This window comes from Homarus americanus, unplaced genomic scaffold (genome assembly GCF_018991925.1).
Source record: "Homarus americanus isolate GMGI-L3 unplaced genomic scaffold, GMGI_Hamer_2.0 scaffold52806, whole genome shotgun sequence".
Classification (NCBI taxonomy): Eukaryota; Metazoa; Arthropoda; class Malacostraca; order Decapoda; family Nephropidae; genus Homarus; species Homarus americanus.
Window position 1 is genome coordinate 6,840,899 of NW_024720773.1, and position 23,414 is coordinate 6,864,312.

At 38.8% G+C, this 23,414-nt stretch overlaps 1 protein-coding gene across 1 annotated transcript; it reads right to left on the bottom strand.

The window, feature by feature from the left end:
• Window positions 1-13,250: 13,250 nt before the first annotated feature.
• On the bottom strand, window positions 13,251-13,751 carry LOC121861138 (glycine, alanine and asparagine-rich protein-like). Its single transcript, XM_042358704.1, has one exon. The coding sequence runs from the start codon at window positions 13,749-13,751 to the stop codon at window positions 13,251-13,253; it is 501 nt and encodes a 166-aa protein (XP_042214638.1).
• Window positions 13,752-23,414: the final 9,663 nt, after the last annotated feature.

Sequence of the window (23,414 nt, forward strand, 5' to 3'; positions counted from 1 at the left end):
TATATAAAAGGTTGTATTCAAGAATATTCATATACACAGGCCTGTACTAGAGTGTATATGAGTACAGGTAAGGTTAGTTATGGACCTAGAGTACAGTGACAAGGTGTACGTGACCACCACCACCGATCATCAAGACTTCCCAGAACTGGCCAAAATCCTTATCGTTATCACCTTTAGATAACCTTAAATGTTACGCCAGACGGTATTTTTAGCCTGGCGAAATCATTGTGCAAGCATCGCGAGTAGTTATACTTTAATTACGAGTTTATGGTAGTTGTTAAGGGGAGTATGATAGGTAGGTAGGTAGGTATAAAAGAAAGTTAGGTTAGGTTAAGTTAGGTGAGAGAGAGAGAGAGAGAGAGAGAGAGAGAGAGAGAGAGAGATAGATGGGTTGCATAAGCTTCAAATGATCTGTAAATCCACACATTTGCTTGGTCATAATACATACTAGCTTGGCTATGCACACACACACACACACACACACACACACACACACACACACACACACACACCTGCTTGGCGATTGATCTGCCTTGCTACCTGTTGTTAAGATTCTCGGAATTTTACTTATTAACTTTAACATGTACTGGAATGGCGAGGCGTGTGTGGGCGAGTGGGTGTGTGTATGTGGCCATGTGTGTGTGTGTGTTATCGTGTGTGTGGGTGTTTGTGTGACCGTATGTATGTATGTATGTACTTATGAAATCGTGCTAAGTGGAGGTATCTAGTAAAGGTAGAGCCTTAGTGTTAATTTTGTCTCCTAACTAACGATTTCATACACACACACACACACACATTTTGTTTGCTATATTGGTAGTTTGTATTGTGTTTTATTTTAACCAGAAATGTATATTCTTATATCTATACTTCTGAGGACATATCATCAAGAACAATAACACGAAGAACAATGTTGAACAGTGGAATGTGGCCGGGCGAAGTTTCATCACTATTGAGCCCAAACACTGAACAACCAACAAAAAAAAAATCTTAGAGCATCCTGTAGTGGTTAATAACACTTTGTTTTTAGATTTAACTAACTATTCCCTCCCCCCAAAAAATAAAAAATACTAAATTTAACTGGTACCCTGTTGTTTTAAAATGTTCTCTGATTGGCTGAGAGATTCAATATGTCCTCTAATTGACTGAGAGAGATTCAAAATGTCCTCTAATTGGCTAATGTTCAAACCAAAGACATTCAAACATATCACGTGACAGTTAACCATTACAATCCGTGATAAACAGACATGAGTGTACTGTATATGTGTAGGTCCAGAAATTTAGGTGTGCGGGGAGACACAGTATATGTATGTATGTGTGTATGTGTGTATGTGTGTATGTGAAACTATGGGCAAGTTTCTTTACGCCATTTGCCTCTGTCTACCCAGCAGTAATTGGGGACCTGGATGTTAATCGATTTGCGGATCGTATTCCGGGGTAATGGTTGGCGAGTTGTCCGGTCTTTTCGGTGACACTGGGTCATACAGCTCGTTAACTCAGGGTGTGGTTGTTGTGTTGGCGACAGCTTCTACATCTTACACAAATTCACGCCTAGGTGACCCTTGGGCAGGCCATCCTATTACAAGAGGGATAACCATTATGTATGTACATCTGAGTATTTGTTTCTGTGCAGGTGTTCATTAGTTGACTTGAAACTGATTATTAGGTACATACATACATACGTACATACATACATATATACATACAGTACATAACCGTCAACAAAACAAACAGAGAAGATGAAGAGGTTTGTCAATACCACACTCCACTAACACTCATACTCACACTCATACTAACTCACTAATACTCACACTTCACTAACTCTTCCGCTCATCTAACCTAACTGACTCTCCTGACCTAACCTAGCCAATCCTAACCCCCCATGATAACGTTAGGGTGTGGAATAAGGTGGTTGGTGTTAATGTTTCGGTGACCCATAAAAAAAACTGTGAAGTGGTGTGAGATGGTAAAAGAAAAGACAAGAGAAAAAAAAATAAGATAAAAGCCGAGAAAATAGTAACACAGGAAATGCTTTGATGGAGGGAGCTTGCCAGGATAGCGCGGGTAATACAGTGGTGCCACGTCTCAAGGTAGCTCTGTATTCCGATCCCTACTATCGCAGTATTATACTTTGAACAAGTAGATTAAATAATACGGTAGATTACAATAACAAGTATAATCTAGTTGGCAAATAATATATCTCATGGTGGTGGGTATGATACTCTTAGGCACAGAGAAGTAGGAAAATAGGCACAGTGACTCAAGCTGTAGTTTCACCACGATTCACGATTACGTCAAGAGGATTATTTCAGTTGCTGGCTGTAATTTCGTTGTACGGCCAACACCCTACTGGAGGCTGTGTACGTCATGGTGCTAAAAAGTCGTAATTAATGTAAAATAAATATAAATTGAACTGGAAAATAATTGAATCTGATTTATTGGGACTCCAGAGCCCGTCTAGGATGAAGGGGAGGGGGAGGGTTGGCCTTAGGGTGGTTAATCTTAAAGAAAAGCAAGCTTGGGGGCTAATAATGCTGACTGACCGCCGCTATCAACAAGAAAAAAAAAAAAACACACACACACACACACACGCTCCTTACACTGTCACTATGTTGAAATGAACTGTAGTTTGAGCTGATCCCCATCTAAGTTATTATATGTCTTATTTGTGTCACTTATGTTACTTGTATATTATTTGTAATTCGTAACCCATTCCCCAAATATGTAACTGTAAATTTTCAGCCTTCTGGCTGCCAAGCTCTTTCAATAAACCGTTAATTATTATTATTATTATTATTATTACTTGTAACTCATGTGTTGTACTGTGGTCGTCCCCACCACAACACACACACTATCACCAAACACATGTCGTGGTCTCCGTTTCTAGACACACACACACAGACGCGCACACAGTGGTGTTCTTGCTACGCCTCATTCCATTTAATAGTTTAAATATCTTTTTAATAGTCATTCCCGCCCGGACACGTGATTCACCCAGAGGCTACAGACCATTATAATTATCTTACGTCAAGTTCATCACCACATCCTAAACTACTCAATCCAAGACTTGACAATTAATAGTACAATCACCTGGGTGAGTCCTTACGGTACTCTGAAGCTTCATACAGTTTTTACTCGTGATATTATGGCGGGAGAAGTGTTGTTGCCAGGCAGGCGCGCGACCTTGAGGCTCAGTCGGTCACAAACGCGCCTTCAGAACACTGCTGCGCCTGACTGCTTGATCGCTTCCGTTCATGGATTCCCCGCGTATAGCCTTAACACCGTAAACACACTTCATGTTAGCCACTAGTTCAGTTTTATCTACATTCCTGCTATAATTGCTACAATGATAATAACATTCGTTCAGTAACAAATATTTGTTCGCCGCTATGCAGATGACTCAATCCCCCATAGCTTCTTCGTGATACCTTGTCTCACATGATAAAATAATAAATGTCAAACAACACACATCCTTATCTGTACAGGAACACAACGTACACTCAACTGCAGGGGATGTATCCAACTGGGTTTGCTTCATTTCTACTAAAAATGAATCATGTTGTATTTAGTAGTAAGTCTGATATTGAACAGCATTGAGTGTTTCAGACATCACAATTACTTAATTTCTAACTAGGACAGATTTTACCAGAAACTTAACCATAACTGCTTCACCGATACTCACTTGTCAGATATAATTATAAAGTAAGTCACGTCCGCTCACATGAAATATTGCTGTCATTTGTGTGCTGGGTGTGATATATATATATATATATATATATATATATATATATATATATATATATATATATATATATATATATTGCACATCACGTTACAACAGTTAATACGCGGTAATGTAGTGAGTGGGAGGTGTGGCTGGCTGGGGTTTCCCTCACTGTTTTGTGGTGGGAGGGAGGTTGGTGGGAGGGAGGTTGGTGGGCGGTGTTCCCAAGCGTCAATGTTGATGGCTCATGATTCACTACCAATGCCGGCAGCCACAACGTTCACCACCAGCGTATGACATTTCTTTACTTTTACACTTGTGTTATGATTATACTATTATAACAAGAACAGTCACCCCACTAGGTCAGGACCAGCCTAAAAGTCAAGTGCAGAACAAAAGCCCCCTCCCTCCCGGGCAAATGCACCATAGGACATAAGCCCCCCCGAGGACAAAATCAAGCAAATAAAGCACACCATTAAAACCTTCATTAAGTGTGTACGTTCATTTAAAGTTCATTTTACTTCCACCTGGTACTGTGACCTATAATACACCCTTCAGAAATCCCTTCAAGGTCATCCTCTCATTCATATACAGTAGTCCAGAAAAACGCAGTTGATGCTCCTTTGGGGCACGTTGATTCGTTCTGTTGGGGCCTCACCATGAGAATCCTTAATCAGGGCTGTTTATATGAGTCTGATCCTTTCTATTATGTTCAGTGGCCTTCCAGATGATTGGATGGTCATGTCCCACAAGCTCAGGGCAAGCAAAATTCCAATTCTCGCATAGGTTGTTGGTACCATTCTCCCCATCAATAGTTGCCTCATTGAAATTCCATACCTGTGGTGGAAACAGGAGGAATCATTCTCGTGTGTACAGTACTTGGGGAAGTACTCCACCAAGAAGAGCCGGTGGATGGATACAAGTGCCGAACACAATTGTTACTAAAATAGTCCACTAGGCCTTCCCTGTAAAGAAAGGCATATACAAACGTATAAGTGAGAATATATATATATATATATATATATATATATATATATATATATATATATATATATATATATATATATATGAATGATAAAGTGAGGGGATATAGATATATACCTGTACTGTATATGCCCATATTTAGTGACACTTAATAATGATGACATAAGATACATATGAGCTCATGTCATCACTGTTATATGTACCTAGACAGAGGTCTTGAGAAACAATAATATAAAAATGGTGGCATTTGTCCTACTTTTAACTGAGAGGGTTTTTACCTAGGGGGCTTGTGTCCCTCTTAAAAGTCACGTCTTCTACCTCCTCTCAAAACACCTCAGTAAATCATATTAACTACCTGTATTATTATTGTCCGCATAAAAATCATAGCAAAAACCTTCACCTGAACTCTGCATATTTTTTCCATATCTTGCTACCCAGGAGAATATTTGTACAGATTATTTACGTTCGGATAGTATCAGCCATATCTAATATTACTGTCATGAAATGTGGGAAACGTCAAGATTCGTTTAAGAAATTGGCTTCCTTATTTTCACAGATTCACGGAGTCTGTTGTGTTGTGAGTCTGTGAGGGTCAGATTTAAGATACATAGATAAAAATCGTCGTACAGTATAAGTTTACATTGATTCGGAATGCATATAGACAATGCAGATATATAATATACATACACAGTGCAAGTATACAAACAATATACATTGACAGTGCAGGTATACAGGCAAACGGTGAACAGTATAGCGATTCAACCAAGAACAACCAACAAAGCCATCAGTGTTTTCAGATGGTAACACTGAGCACCTCCACTTATGTATGTGTAATACATCTTAAAAACTACCTAACCTAACCTAACCTAACCCTAAAGTTTGAACAGTATGTAAAACAGTAAGCATCCACCTTAAGAATAACATTTAACATTATTTCTCCGACAATACCATAAAGTTTGAGGTAATTTAAATCAGAATAACGATTTTTTTTTTAGTTTAACAAATTTATTGACAAAGCTTGGAGTACAGTTTGCCTATTTTGAGCAATTCAGTAGGTCTTGACACTAAGGGTAGTATCACTTCTCACTGCCACGCAGGACAGAAGTTCATACACAAAGAAATATATATATATATATATATATATATATATATATATTTGGGAGGATATGTATGGTTAAATAAGAGAAAAAGAATAAACTGGGAATTAAGTGTAAATAAAGAGTGAAAAAGAAACGGTAATTCAGAGAGAGAGAAAACAAGTTATAGAAGGACAAATTTGTACGGTAAAGCGAGTAAGACGACAAAATTCAGTTAGAGAGAGAGAGAGAGAGAGAGAGAGAGAGAGAGAGAGAGAGAGAGAGGAATAAGCCACTATGAAAGATATAAAAAAATAGCATAGTATAAAGAGTCAGTCAGCAAGGCAAGAAAACCCGAGGTGGTGTAATTCTCGGAACAAGAAGCCTCGTAAGACTCCGTTGGCTATGTATGAGGCGTCCTGTGTACACTTAAGCTTGCCAGCACATCCCCTTCTAGATTTTAACCACATACAGATTAGCGTTTGAGATAGATAAAGATGAACGTGTTAAATATAAGCGAATGTTATTGTATTTATTTTATTTCTGAACTGGTCTTTGTTTTTGTTAGTTGTGAGGTTATGTGAAAGATAAGTGAGAAGGCACTTGGGAATGGTGGTTAACGTTAAATAATATCGTTTGAGTCATGCAAGTGATAAGAGTCGACATGATTGCGTGAGAGGGAGGGTGGCCAACTGGCCATCCCACACTAAGACTGAACACAGATGCGTATTGAACAAAAATACTGCACGTCGACTCTTTCTTAATTTGTTCATAGCGTAATCTAGTCTCATGTGAAAGGAGAATGTACAGTATATGTTTTTCTCTCGTTTGTACTGTCTTAGCCATATTCATATAAAAATCATCTGAAAATTAGCTCCCCAGCATATTTCACCAGATAATTATCCTTCCCAACGCTACCTGGAGGGGTTAGGTTAGGTTATGATATGTTAATATTAAGGTGGTTAATCATCAGGTGAAATAAACAAGGAGGTGCAGTTTTTGGTGATTCAATATTATTATTATTATTATTATTATTATTATTATTATTATTATTATTATTATTATTATTATTATTATTATTATTATTATTATTATTATTATTATTATAAATGGGCGGCGAGGAGTATAATTATACAGTAGCATTGCTTGTCTTCGGGGGTCCGTCATACCGGACTTCCGTGCCGTTTGCTGACGGAGTGTGATGCGTCACTCTGGCCTTCCCGTCGCTCTCCACCCTCAACCATGACGCCAGTGCTTGGGGGAAATGAGTTTGCGAATACTGAACTGAAAATGAATAATGACTTTACTTAAAAAATTCCTGCTGCGACCAAATAAAAAACCTGTGACCGAACCCCAAACCCCTTGCGGAAAAGCCGTATCAATTCAGTGGGAAAATTCATCGTACACAAGGGGTTAAGATATCTTATTCAGTGGGATAATTCATCATACTCAGGGGGTTAAGATATCTTACTCAACGGGCTAATTCATCGCATTTGTGGGATATAAGAAATATAATGCTTGGGGAGTAGTGTTGACCAATTTGTATATTTTGTGAGGTAGTGATCGGCGTTATCAGTATTGCTCTTTGGCTGTTATCACTGTCTTATGCCCTGATATGAACCCGGAACCACATGTTCTTCCATTTTTTTTAGATGACGCTCTTAAGCAAACTGTTTTCAGAATGAACCTTTGATAACACAACTTTTAATTTGTTTTGTGATAAAGGGCATACCAGCTTCCCGGATCTGGAATAACAACACTTCATATGTTAAGTATGCCTGATTCACTTGTATAAGCACCTAAAGGTATAAGTTGTTGAAACGCATTAATAACTTCAACGTCAACGAGCCTATGTTCAAGTAAGCCTTAACTACCTTATAACCTAATATAAATAAACATGACCTAAAGAAACCGAACCTGAACCTAACCTAACTTTACTAAAACTAACTTAATCAGATCTAAGAAAACCTAAGTTAACATAAATTAAACTAACCTAGTCTAACCCAAGCTAAACTAAACTAACCTAACCCAAACTAAACTAACCTAACCTAAACATACCATGAGGATTCAGTAAGTAACTGTAAGAAACGTAAACGATTATACTGTATCAGATTACACCTACCATCTGCTCCAGGCAATGTTTAGGTAAGCTGTCAAGTATAATGGATTAACTATCATCTATTCTGCTTACTGGGTCAGAGGTCAGAGCGAAGACCTGCCGAGATCGGTTGAGGACCCGTAGGAAGAGGTATCGTGATAATTTGTGAGGGAGGAGGGTGAGAGTCTGGTCGACCACAACCATAATGTTTACAAGTCGTGTAGGTCAGGCTTCGTGGTGTTCCCAGGGGGTAACTTTGACCGCACACACACACCTTAGTAACAGTAAACTTGTGGGCATTATTATTCAGGGCAGGATCCAGGCCGATGCAACGCTCAAAATATTACCCTCTCTCTCATTTTTTTTTTACGGGGAATAGCCCACCCGGGCACAGGTCATTGACCCACAACGGGGCCTGGGGGAGGGGGGGGGGGCGAAAAAATATGTGTTACGAGCCTACGGCCTTTCCGGCGGTACGCAGAATGCCAAATCCACCGAACAATTCCCGTTAAAGTACCTGTAAAAGAGAGAGAGTTAATAAAACGAAATGCCTTTGATTCCACCCTATCTTATAGTTGGACAGAAGAAGAGCCACTCCAGGTATGAGAGCAGTACTCCAAGCTAGGACGAACCCTTATATACTTGAAGCAACTGGCATCACGAAAATTGTGACCAAGTCTCAGGTTGCTGATCTGACTTTCTGCCTCATTTACACACAATTGCTGGGTCTCAATTGTTTCTCTTACTTTGACAACACAATATGCATAATGTATATCGTTTCTCATTCTTTATTTATTTTTCTCGTTCTTGTATTTATTTATGGTCATCATTATTATTTTTAGTATATTATTTTTAGTACAGGTATTGTGTTATTATTTTTTTAATTATAATAATAATAATAATAATAATAATAATAATAGTTATTATTATTATCATTATTATTATCATCATATTTTCACCCCAGGCCCTGATGTGGGTCAGTGACCTGTGCCCAGGTGGGCTAATCCCCGTAAAAAAAAAAATAAAAAAAATAAAAAAAACTGCTCAGGCGTGAAGTAGCTACGGCATCTGTACAGCATTCCCAGCTTTTGGGAGGGGATGTGAAGAGTACAGTCATCAACGTAAGAATGGATAGAATTAGTCGTAGTGTGAAGTAAATCATTGATAAAAAAAAGGAAGAGAGTAGGTGAAAGAACAGAACCCTGTGGGACACCACTATTGGTAGAGAAAGAGAGAGAGATCGATCCCTGGACAACAGCAACTGCTACTGCATATGATTTTACAAATAGTTGTGGCCTTGATGAGGACGACATGCCTTATACATGCTGTGTATCTTATCTCTTAGCAAGGCAAGTGAAGTGCTCCTCCGCCTACACACACACACACACGCGCATCGATAACCTCTCATTATAAGTGTTAGTCATATCATTATTGTTCAAACTTCAATAAGATCACTGAGCTGAATGACGACATCTTTTTAGATCACCTGACGATTAGTCCCCAGCGTATTTCATCTGATGATTAGTCACCCTAACACTAACTTAACATAACCGTACATAATATAACCTGCCCTAACCTAACCTTATCCAACCTAACTTGATCATACATAATCTAATCTAACCCCTTGGGCTATTGATATTGAAAGTTTATTTAGCCAAACAATACGGATACAGTGGTAAATGATAACAATATTGGCATGGCTGAGCCAATTGAGAGACGGAGCTCTCTTAATGGCACCTGATATGTACAATACTGTACATTTATCTCAAGTAATTATTATATAACATTTAGTGTTATCTGGATTAGTATACGTAAAATGGTGTTAGCAAATACATAGGAGAATGTTCCCACAATATTTCTACGATTATCTACGTAACATTATATGACATAATGGTTTTGGTGGTAAAAGTAAGAGTATTGTCACGGAATTCTTTATTCGTGCGGGGATGGATATATGTAGTATATGTGTTTCTTATTTCTTACCGTAGAGTTAGAGACCTTTACATTGGTTACTTACAGGTGATTATGGTGTATCTGCTTAGAAATTCCATGTGATTTATACTTGATAAATGATGATTTAATGAATCCCATTAATTTCCAACATCCAATCAGTCATTACCTTTAGTAATAATAAGATAGGGATCACAGATACGGGCAGATAATTACATTACCTTTAGTAATAATAAGATAGGGATCACAGATACGGGCAGATAATTACATTTACATTTACTTGGCAAGCTTCCATACAATGATTTACAATTTGCATGAATATATGAGTCATTCACATTCACGCCATAATAAAATTAATCTTGTAAAGAAGGAATTTTCAACCTGAGGACGCACATTTGATTACTTTACTATAGGTATGACTTAACAGAGCCTTAATTCCTCAAGTAATACATTTACTGCCAGCCTGGATCGCTCTTGTTGCAACCAGGCTTCCACATATGATCTTCCTTCCACGGGGAATAACAAAACCTTGGGTTGGCACACATAGTCTCGTGTCACTGACAGTCATTATAGACGGTGTCGCGCAGGAGAACTAGTGACCACAGAACGGTGTCGCGGTAAAGGACTCTGTGTAGCGTCCCATTCCTTTAAGGAAGGGGAGGATGAGGACGTCTTAATTAATCCATGGTCTAGGCCTAGGGTCTACTGCTAAAAATGTGGTTTTGGGAGCGTGAAACACGATGAACAGTACAACACTGTCTCAATCGCCCCCCGTAGACGGGCTCACATACCCACTAATGAAATAGTGATGACGGAGTCACGGCTCGCCTGGTGTCTATCACATAAAACAAACATTGGTGTTGGCTTGGTGGGTAAGCCCAACGCACCCATGACAAGTATAAATTAAATGTAACAAAAATACTAATACTTTGACAATAGATATTTTTTAAGAGATGATTCAAAGGAAGGGGGCGTAGTCTTTGCTGGGATGGGTGAGGGTAAGTTGTTCCACACCTTCCCACCATGATATCTTATGGAGGTCTGGGACTGAGAGGGGCGCATGGAGGGAGGTGGGGTCTTAGTAGCTCTGGGTGTCTTAGTTGTACCTCTGGTTCTTCCGGAACTGGAAATAATTATTCCCAATCAAGTGATTACCAGATTTATAAAGAAATAGAGCATAGCAGTAAGTGATAATGTCGTCGAATTTTAACATTTTAAATTTTGCAAATTATTCACTAGGTGTTAGCTTAAAACTCATATGTAATAAGCTTGGAAGCTAATCTTCTGGTGATCCTACATACATATATTAGAGAGAAAGGGGGAAGAAGGGGAGGATGGGAAGGAAAGAGAAGTGGGGGAGGGGTTGAGGGTGAGGTTGGGGCGGACAGCTGAAAGAAACTCTCCCAGCCCTGGCCATAAGTCTGCGTCTTGTGTTGGCTCATAAATGATATGCGTAATGTAGCTTTTCACAACATATCAACTTGGTAGTCGTTTGGGTGGTCTTTCTGTTTTGTTACTTTGTTGTTATTAGTATTACAGTATTAACTCTGTTCTGTGTTAGTACAAGATAAAACCGGAGTACCTGAAGAAAAGCTGCCATGTTTGATAGGGTCACACTGGATAACACACGTTTCGCTTCGGCCACTTTCTTAAGGGGATATTTGCTTAGAGGATTGCGCACCATTTTCTGTGACACTTGAAGATGAATAACCTTGTAACAACCCTCCAGCAAGCAGTTGTAATTCAAAAAGTTTAGATCGCTTGAAGATTAGCCCCAGTTTATTTCACCTGGGAGAGGTTAGGTTAATAGGTTGGATTAGGTTAGGTTAAGTTAGTTTAGGTTAGTTTAGGTGAGGTTAGGTTGGATTAGTTAGGTTAGTTTAAGGTTAGAGTAGTTTATGTTAGGTTAGGTTAGATTAGTTAGGTTAGTTTAAGGTTAGAGTAGTTTATGTTAGGTTAGTTTAGATTAGTTAGGTTAGTTTAAGGTTAGAGTAGTTTATGTTAGGTTGGATTAGTTAGGTTAGTTTAAGGTTAGAGTAGTTTATGTTAGGTTAGGTTAGATTAGTTAGGTTAGTTTAAGGTTAGAGTAGATTATGTTATGTTGGATTAGTTAGGTTAGTTTAAGGTAATAGTAGTTTATGTTAGGTTAGGTTAGATTAGTTAGGTTAGTTTAAGGTTAGAGTAGTTTATGTTATGTTAGGTTAGATTAGTTAGGTTAGTTTAAGGTTAGAGTAGTTTATGTTAGGTTGGATTAGTTAGGTTAGTTTAAGGTTAGAGTAGTTTATGTTAGGTTAGGTTAGATTAGTTAGGTTAGTTTAAGGTTAGAGTATGTTTTGGATTAGTTAAGGTTAGGAGTTTAGTTAGGTTAGTTAGAGGTTAGTTAGTTAGGTTAGGTTTTAGTTAGGTTAGGTTAGGTTGGTTATTTAGGTTAGGTTAGTTTAGTTAGGTTGAAGAGTAGGGTTAGGTTAGATTAGGTTAGGGTTAGTTTAAGGTTAGAGTAGTTTAGATTAGTTAGGTTAGTTTAGGTTAGAGGTTAGTTTATTTTAGGTTAGTTAGATTAGTTAGGTTAGTTTAAGGTTAGAGTAGTTTATGTTAGGTTATTAGTTAGGTTAGTTTAAGGTTAGTAGTTTATGTTAGGTTAGGTTAGATTAGTTAGGTTAGTTTAGTTAGGTTAGAAGTTAGAGTTTTATGTTAGATTAGATTAGTTAGGTTAGTTTAAGGTTAGAGTAGTTTATGTTAGGTTAGGTTAGATTAGTTAGGTTAGTTTAAGGTTAGAGTAGTTTATGTTAGATTAGATTAGTTAGGTTAGTTTAAGGTTAGAGTAGTTTATGTTAGGTTAGGTTGGATTAGTTAGGTTAGTTTAAGGTAAGAGTAGTTTATGTTAGGTTAGGTTGGATTAGTTAGGTTAGTTTAAGGTTAGAGTAGTTTATGTTAGGTTAGGTTAGATTAGTTAGGTTAGTTTAAGGTTAGAGTAGTTTATGTTAGATTAGATTAGTTAGGTTAGTTTAAGGTTAGAGTAGTTTATGTTAGGTTAGGTTAGATTAGTTAGGTTAATTTAAGGTTGGAGTAGTTAGGTTAGTTTAAGGTTAGAGTAGTTTATGTTAGGTTAGGTTAGATTAGATTAGTTAGGTTAGTTTAAGGTAAGAGTAGTTTATGTTAGGTTAGGCTAGATAAGGTTAAACGCTGAAGTGGTTAAACATAGGTGAAAATAAGCTGGGGAGCCTAATCTTCAAGTGAAACTACAGGTATATTAAAACGAATAAAGATAATTAAAATAATGTTGTTGTTTTTTCATTAAGTTTTAACATGTTACTTATTAACTGAGAGGCGACTGAGTACTATATCAATGCCGAATGGTAGCTATTTAACCTACCTTAAGCTATCATATAGTAAGGTTAAATCAACTTCTTGTTCACTGTCTCTAGGTGCATGATAGACCATTGTAAACGATTGATTTTACTCTATTTTTGTGTCTACTCCCATTTCGTCCACACTTATTTCGTCCACTCCCATTTCGTCCACTCCCATTTCGTCCATACCCATTTCGTCCACTCCCATTTCGTCCACTCCCATTTCGTCCATACCCATTTCGTCCACTCCCATTTCGTCCACTCCCATTTCGTCCATACCCATTTCGTCCACTCCCATTTCGTCCACTCCCATTTCGTCCATCCATTTCGTCCACTTTCGTCCACCCCATTTCGTCCATCCCATTTCGTCCACTCCCATTTCGTCCATACCCATGTCCACCCATTTCGTCCATACCCATTTCGTCCACTCCCATTTCGTCCACTGTCCATCCATTTCGTCCATACCCATTTCGTCCTCCCATTTCGTCCACACCCATTTCGTCCACACCCATTTCGTCCACACCCATTTCGTCCACACCCATTTCGTCCACACCCTTTTCGTCCACATTCATTTTGTAACAAAAGTTGTTGATCTACTCTATTCAGCACTGGAGTTAAAGGTGGGTTATTTGATTCTATACTCGGGTATCCAGCCATCTGTTACTGGGTGAACCCCCCTACCATTCTTAGGTTAATGTATTAGTTAGGAAGGGAAATGAAAAGAGGTATTTTTCAAGTTAAATTTATTCAGCAAGTTCCTGTTTATTACAATATCGCCCACACCCATTTCGTCCACACTCATCTCGTCCACATACCCATTACAGTATTTCTACTCATTTGGCTACTTACTATCCGATTCAGGTTGATTGTTTGTCTATTCTAGGATAGTTCTAAATAGGTTAGGATATGTTATTGATATTGATATTGAAACAGTTTATTTAACCATAAAAACACAGATACATACAGGGTAGTCGATAATAATAACAATATTAACATGACTGAACTTGATAATCTTGAGGTAATAACTAGCAGTGATCATTAACTTATACCCAGTAGTTGATGTTCCGGAAATATGTGACATTTTCACAGGAGACAGAAAGGGAAAAATAAAATAAGAACCACAGGTGTAGACGATGATGGAATAAACCAATTAAACACTAACCTAACCTAACTTGATGATTAAACACCCTTACGCTAACCTAACCTGATGATTAAACACTCTAACATTAACCTAACCTAATCTAACCGAATCCAACACTGACCTAACCCTATCTACCCTAACCTAACTCCCTCCCCAGATAACATTGTGGTGTTTAATCATCAGGTAAAATAAGCTGGGGCTAATCTTCAGAGATGACAATAAACTTCAAAATACGGATCGATAATCACCCTAGAACTTTAACACACACACACACACACACGCGCAAATCCTACAGCCCAACACTTTTGCAGTCTCACGTAGGTAGATAATATATATTTATCTTGCGCTTGTGAGACCTCATTTGGATTACGCAGTTCAATTCTGGTCACAGTATTACAGAATGGATATAGAATCCTTAGAAAGAATTCAGAGGAGAACGAAAAGACGAATCCCGGGCATTAGAAACCTTGAGTACAGAGACAGGTTAAAGCATCTTAATTTGCACTCCCTCGAGAGACGTAGAGTAAAGGGCGATATGATAGAGGTGTATAAATGGAAGTCATGGCTAAACAGAGTGGGCACTACAAAGGTACTCAAACTATCCAACCAGGAGCGAACTCGTAACATTGGTTTTAAATTAGACAAATTTAGATTTAGGCGCGAAATAGGCAAACATTGGTTTGGAAATAGAGTAGTGGACGAGTGGAACAAGTTACCAAATATCATCATTAACTCCAATACACTGGATAACTCCAAACATTGGTTGGATGGATATATGAGCAATAAGGGTTGGGTGTAAATGGAACTGCCGAGTATGGGCCAATAGGCCCGCTGCAGTTTCCTCCATTCTTATGTTCTTATAGGCTTTGTGCAATCAAAGGTAATAGTCAAGTTAAATAAACCATCCTCATTTCCTTTATACAAACATTATCGCCATTGCCGTGGAGTTCTAATTGTTCCGTCTATCTAAGATATTACTGAGAAAATAGTGTCACCACTCTTCACTATAGAGGTGGGCGAGTTAAGCATGATGCAACCTGTTCCAAGAAGTGCCAAATCCGCCGCCCAAACTTCTCCTGCTATATTGCGGTACTTGCGTTGTTTTGGCCCTATAATGAGGCACTTATTGTAGTATATAAGCAGTACTTACTCACTTACCTACTATATGATGTCATACGGGGACTACTTTACATTATCCAATGTTAAATCTGGCGCATGCATACTTTTCAATACGTATAAGCTAAGCGAAACGTTTCGTCCCAAAGCAGAGACGCGCGGGCGACGATGTCTTCCACCGATTTTAAATGGCTGGTATTATACCCTAACGCGTTATAATTTTTAATATTTAAACCATAAATTTTACGTGTAATTCTTATTATGACAGTTCAATACGGTATAGATGAAAAAAATCACCCCCAAATTCCCCTTTATTATGATCACTGGCAACTGCATTTGTTGTTACTTGGCTCATGTGATTCTCGGCCATGGACTTGTATTGGACGGAGTGCGTGTGCTAGTGATGTACGATAATAGACCAATACGAAAGTTACTCTACAGATTTAAAGCTCGATATCACAAGATCAGACCAATATTCCCGACAGGAGACTCAGGCTTTTACACCCTTAATGCATGAGTCATAAAGACAAGCATGAACTACGCATGCTTTCCAGATGGGCGCCTTAAACGCTTCTGCGCTTCACCTTGCACAGGATGTAAGGGGGTGCCCAATAAACTAACCCCCTCAGGGGTAATCTAAAAAAAAAATTCCTAAAACTAGCCAGACGAAACAGCCCGGCATACTTCCTATGCGATTTGAATGCTCGACATACAACCCTTGAACTCCACAACATAAATCCAGCTGGAGTAATTCTGCATAACCTAAATGAAAAAGGCAGCATTACACACCTCGGCCCAGACTTCCAATCATTTATAACACCGGAAAACTCAGGGAAACCCGACGTTATTCTGACCAACAGACACCACCATTTACACACACACATAAAACCTGGACCCACCAGCACCAGTGACCACCTACCCACAACAAACGAGATCGATATTACCTTAGAAACCTGGTATACAAAAATTGCAACAGCCATGAAAAAACATCACCAAAACAACATATCGTATGGGGTATGAGATTGTTTGGTGTTCACTCAGGATGGGTTGGAGAAAGGAAACTCACAATGTGCTCTCTATATACATGTTGTATTGGATGTACAATGCAGCTTGGTGCTGGGAAGGCAGCATGGTTACAAGCGTGGTGTAGAGAGAGCTGGTAGGTGAGGGTGCTCAGAGGAGGACCAGCCTGTGGGTCGCCATGCTCGCCGGCGGGAGCGAGGACCACCAGGCAGGCGGAGGAGGTGTTCCTGGCTGGTTGGTGTAGGTAGAAAAGAGACAGGTCGATACGATACGAAGTCTTTAGTTAAGAGGTGAAAGAAGATTATTAGGAGTTGAAGGAAAAGTGGTGAAACTGAAATACAGTAGGAGTAGAAAGAATCTGGGCTCAACCAGATCGCTTCATCTTTCTTATTGGTGTTTTGTCTTTGTTCTGCTCCCTTGGGTCGTCAGACCTTTGTATTAATATTGGTTTATTTATGTAATGCTGCTTATTATTATTATTTTTGTTATTGTTGGAGTTAGTGAGCCCGCCCAGGTCCTTGTGTAACTGGGAGGGTAGTCACATTTTTTTTTTTTGAGGTGTTAGTTAAGTGTTAGTTGTGTTAGTCTAAAGGTACACTGTATGGAGAGGCCTGCCAGGTTCTTAGTGGAGCTGGTTGGTCACTCTCATCTTTATTCCTCTAGTAATGTTTTATGTAGAAATGTGTATATTGAGGCAGGAGGTGGTTCAATTACTTCTTCCTGGCTGATATAGCTGGGAGGGTAATCACATTATTATTATTAATATTATTAATTTTTTTTTTTTTTTTTTTTTTGGAGTTAGTGAGCCCGCCCAGGTCCTTGTGTAGCTGGGAGGGTAGTCACATTTTTTTTTTTTTTTTTAACTAAGATGTTAGTTCAATGTTAAATGTTAAATGTTAAATGTTAAATATTAGTTATGTTAGTCTAAAGGTACACTGTATGGAGAGGCCTGCCAGGTTCTTGTGGAGCTGGTCACCACGAGGTCAGGTCTTAAATAGCGGGGGGGTAGGCGTGGCTTAGTAGTTGACCCCCGCTCCGTGATGTATGGCGGCGCTGGTTGACCTAGACCACGAGGCATACAATGGGGAATTGGTGGGGTCGGCTACTGAGCGACAAACAGCGTTTGTAGGGGAGAAATCCACTGCAATCGCACACTACCATATGTACAACAAACGTATGAAGAAAAGAGCATCCAAACCAGATTCACTAACCTATATGAATTCATAAAAACACGCGGCTGGAGCCTACACACCACAGTATTATATAGAAGCCTCAAAGAGGATTGGAATTACAAGAAAGGTGCAAAATACAATACAATGAGAATTGGAATCAATTAATTATCAACACACAAGCAGACTACAAACCTTCTCGACCAAAGTTAAAAATCTCATGGGAACTAACTCAGCAGGAAACAGCTACCTTAGAGACAAAACGACAAAAATATCTCAACCAAAACTCAAAGAACAGATGGTGAAAACACACTTGAACTAAAACACAGGCAAATGGCAACAATCCAGGAGAATCAACCTCCACACTTTAGACAACAACAACCCACTAATTGCTCCACTAACAACACACATCAAAAAACAATTGCCAACTTCAAGAATAAATCGCCCGGAATAAGTCAAATAAATAAAACCGTACTGCAAAACTTACCTCCACCAATGATCAAACAGATTCCAATTATCTACAACGATCAATAGCAGCCGGATTCTTCCCATCAAAATTTAAAATGGCCAAAATAAGACTCATTCCAAAACAAGGAAAGAACCCAATACAGGCAGAAAACTACAGACCCATATCACTCCACAAAACACTTGGCAAAATCCTTGAAAAAATAATAAACCAGAGACTAAGGTAGATATGGAGCCTGGTGAAGTAGATAATGGCAGCTACCAAACAGGGAGGTACTACCGCCCGGGAAGATATTGGAAGCATAATGTATTGTCTGATGGTAGACCCTGCTGCCATATGTGACCAAGTCCCAGGTTGGTGATCTGACTTTCTTCCTCATTTACGCACAATTACTGGGTCTCAATTGTTTTTATTTCTTTAACAACACAACATACATATGTCGTTTCTCACTTTTGATCTTTGTATTTTATTGTTTTTGTATTTCTTTATTATTATTATTATTATTATTATTATTATTATTATTATTATTATTATTATTATCATTATTTTATTATTTGTTTTTTTATTAAAAATTTTGCTTATCTGAATTATTATTATTATTATTATTATTATTATTATTATTATTATTATTATTATTATTATTATTATTATTATTATTATTATTATTATTATTATTATTATTATTATTATTATTGTTGTTGTTACATTTTTGCCCCCCTGGCCCAGATGTGGGTCAGTGACCTGTGCCCGGGTGGGTTAATCCCCGTAAAAAAAAAAGGCAAGTCTGGTAGAGATGGCGTCTCCAACGAACAAATGAGACAACAACCTGGCCATGTGTGTGCGTATGTGTGCGTTATCTAGTAAAATTCAGAGTTGCATGTGCCACTAGGGTGTGTCATAGGAGGGAAGATCAGCTAAAACTAATGGCCCATCACTTTTTTGGTAGATTTTAGTGTATATAAACAGAAAATAATTTCAGTTTCAATATTTTGCAACCTTTTGCTAGGTAAATTTTAGCGTGAAATTTATCGAAAATCTAACGTACAGCTGCATTAGTGCACTACAATTAAATAGTGAACATTGCTTTCTGACTTCATTCTTTAACAACCCAACTAACAATATTTTTTTCTGTTTCAGATTCTGATGCATTTATAAGTTGATAATATTTGCGATGGCTGCTTGTGTCAGGACGAGGAACCAAAAATCCAGCCATCTCAGTCACTATCTTGGGTCTGGGAGAGCTCCTGAAGTCGGAGTTACCTACATTGAGATGCTTTGAGATACAGTGTTTTAATCAGGCAAATCAGTGAAAGAACCAAAGAACTTACACAAACAAAGACATTGCCAGTGATATGACCAAAGCTGTCTTGGCACAGTACACTCTGGCTAACGCTCAGTTCAAGCCTCAGTCATAACAAGTCAGAAGAAGATTAGTGAGAGACTGCTAGCCAGTTGGGAAAAGGCAAGAGATATCTCTCTTGGGAGAGGAAAACTTGCAGTTAAGGACAGCTTTGCCAAGCAACTGGACCAGTTATTTGACATAATTACTTGCAAGTGCCCAATTGTTCTCTGTCCTGAGTTTGGATGCGATCGTGACTGTAAATCCGAGACCCACATCTCTGTATTTGCAAGCGTGAACTGAAGATTCCTGTGATCGAACTGGCATTTGTCAAAGCACAGAGAGAGAAGACTGGCAGTATAGGGGCTCTCATGATTTCTAGCCAAGATATTCTGGAGTCCAAGAGACAGGAGGCTGCCACAGAGAGACAGAAGAGGAGAAGAGTTGCCGAGGAAAAGAGACTTGAGAAGGCCCAGGGTGAGGTAAAAAAGGCCGATGATTCGAGTCAAGCAGATTCAGAGTTTAATGACTTCCCCATGGCTGATCTGAGTGCTGACCAGGAGAATGGTGACTTTGTCCCTAACCCAGAAAATAATGATCCCAAACCTTCCAGGCATAAGATTCGAAATAGGAAAGATATCCCGAGCATAGCTCTGGTCAGCATGCGACACCACACTGGTCTCAGAGAACTGCAGAGATAGCAACAGCTGCCTGGGTTGACGGTGGTTTGATAACACCTGATGATGTTCACCTGGTGATAGATCATAACAAAGTAAGGAGAGCTCAGGAGAAACTTGTCAGTAACCTAGAAGAGGAGTTTGATAAGGGATAAGAGAAAATGGAACCAATTGTTTGTTCTTGATGGGAGAAGGGATACGACACTCAAAGTGTTCATGAAAGTTGAGATTTGACAAGTTGTTCCCTGCCAAGTGGTGAAGGAGGAACACTACTCCCTGCTGCAGTGAACCAGGAGGGAAGTATTTAGGTATTTCACTCCAGAGAAAGATGACATCAGGAAACCAGCTGAGATAGGGGCAGATAACATTGTGAACTGGCTCAGAGAGAGGAACGTAGACCAGACCCTGCAGGCCATTGGAGGGGACAGCACCAACACGAACACAGGGTGGCAAGGGGGGTCATACAGTGGATAGAGCGGAAGATTGGGAGGAAGCTGGTCTGGATTGTTTGTGACCTCCACACCAACGAGTTGCCACTCAGACATCTGATCCAGGAGCTGGATGGCAAGACTCTTTCAAACAACAGATGGTCTGGTCCCTTGGCAAGATGGACCTGCCACCGAGTTAGAAATAAAATCCGGAGCTTTGGAAAAAATCACAGCTCTGTTCCTCCACTCTGCTGAGCTTGCAATATACCGTCATTGGACGACCCGAGTACTGACCAGTACTATGGTTACATGATTTCCGCAGTGCCATCAAAACTGGGGTCATGCCTGACAGACTTGCTTACCGCAGATAGGTCCAGTCTCACATTCTAGGTGGCTCACAACGGCTCTCAGGTTCTGCAGAATTGGTCGCTCATCATAAACTGAAAGGGAAAAACCAGCTTCACAACCTGGAGACTTATTATGTCCAATCTTATCAGAGGCCCACTTGCCAAATTGGTTCAACAATTGCCAGTCAAGCTTCAACATTCTCCCATGTCCGAGGCATGTTCTCTTCCAGCTTGAGCTCCTGAGGAGTCAGCCAAGGAAGGCTGTTCAGATTGTGGAGCAGACTGTGAGGAGATCTTCCTGGTATGCTCATCCCGAGGCAGTTCTGCAGACAATGCTCTGCAGTAAGGATGAGGAGGAGAGAAGAGTGGCAGTCAAAAAGATATTGGATATGAGACTTATGAGAGGATCTGGGCATGACGAATCAGTTATTGACGATTCCTTCAGGGTCAGGAAGACTCCTGAAGTCAATCTATGCCAAGACCCTCACTGATCTCAGATCTGGATAACATCCAGGCTGGCAGTGAGCCCCTCTTACCTGCAGCCTCACCTCAATGTTCAAGCCAGAGCTTTCTGGACAACTTATGTATGTCCTCTGCCTGGCCCTCGCACACCCAGAGAGCGTTGTGTACAGCAAGTGAGCGAGGCCAGCAGTCACGTGTACAGCCAGGGAGAGGAGGGAAGGCTACATCCGAGCTCAGGTGGTCAGCAGGGAGGTGATGAGTAGAAACAGAAGCAAGAAAGACATGTTCTCTATGGTGTGCAGCAACACCGGGTCGTAGTAGTAAAACCGGTTTTTGTATTTGATGATTTTGTTTTCTAAAGGAATATTAAATTTAATAAATGTGTCAAGATCATTCGTTTCACTATTCTGGATCATTTTCATCCTAATAAATTAACCTGATACATTTACTTTACTTTAAATAAGCTATTTAGTGGTGTTGGTAAAAGGGTGGGAATACTGAATTTTCATAAGATTTCAAGTTAAAATTTACCTAGCAAAAAATGAAAACTTTTCAAATCTGAAGATATCACATGATTCTGCACATAGAACTACATCAGTAATACCATGGGCCGATTTTTCAAACTCAAAAAAAAAAATTCGCCTCCGTATGACACACCCTAATGTGCCATATTGTATATAGTTGATTAAATAGATACACATTATAGGCAGTATTTCTCATATTTTCAGGTATTCTAGATGATTACTTACAGAATATAGAAATTGGAAGTGTCGTTGAAAATGGGAATCAATACATATAAATTAATCTTCAGGAAATACTGTATGTCGAAAATGTCAATTGTATTTTTCTGTATTATATTGAATAAATCCGATAATGACATTAGACAGGACACGGATAACCCCACATAAGTTACAGTGTAAAGTAATACAAGATTCCCCCTCCATCTTTTATATCAATGTTTCTCCAGGTTAGGTTTGGTTTTTGTCCTAGGGAATTTTGTCCTACTCTCATACAAGGTGCATATACATATGCAATGTATTGGGACCCAGTACTATACAATATTAAGTGATGTAATTTTAATGGCCTTACATTAGTATCATCATCTTTTTGTCAGTAGACTGATAGATATATAGAAAATTGATGGATAAAAAACATTTTTATTCAGTAAAATCGTTGTCACTTTATATTTGTTTATCATGTGCAGTTGCAGAAAAAAAATCACTGGCCTTAAGAACATCCGCTGATACGAATGAGGTCCCATAAAGTTAAATTTTAAATTCAGTATTTTTAATGGGAATTTGCCCACCCAGGCATATTAGACAACACATTATGCTTCGAATATCTTCCCAGGCAACCATACATCCCTGTTTGATATCTGCCTACTACCTTTACCCGATGTCTTATTATTTTACTTTCATTTACTTTATTGTTATTCTATTTATTTGTTCCTCTTATATGAAGAGATTTTATAGGTACTGTCTATAAGGACTTAGGCTATGATATAGTGAGATTTAAACATTGTTCTGTCAGTATGTATACATACAATATATACAGAAAACGCCTTGTGAGTTTCTATCCTACCTCAATCCTGAGTGTGAGATATCTACTTGTACGTACTTAAGTGAGCCCATACAAAGAGAATTGACAACTGACCACATACAGTACGCCACAGTATACAAACAATGGTAAACAGTAAGTCGGTCTAATCAAAGACAATTCAAGAATATATATATATATATATATATATATATATATATATATATATATATATATATATATATATATATATATATATATATGACAGTAATTTCCTTTGACGTCTATTAAATCACTTGCTCCTTGCCCCTCTATAATATAAACTAGGCACTTGTGCGACTGGCGAACGCAGTAATAAAAAGAGTGAATAAATGTTACTGGTATTTGTAATTCAGAGGTGCTATGCCTTTGTCACAAAGTGTGCTGTTATTTCTGAAGAATTCACATACTGTATATGTGCTTAAGTAGAGTTGTAGGGTAGATTATAATAGTCATTTGTAGTGAGGCAAGAGTCGTGTTAATAGTTTTCAG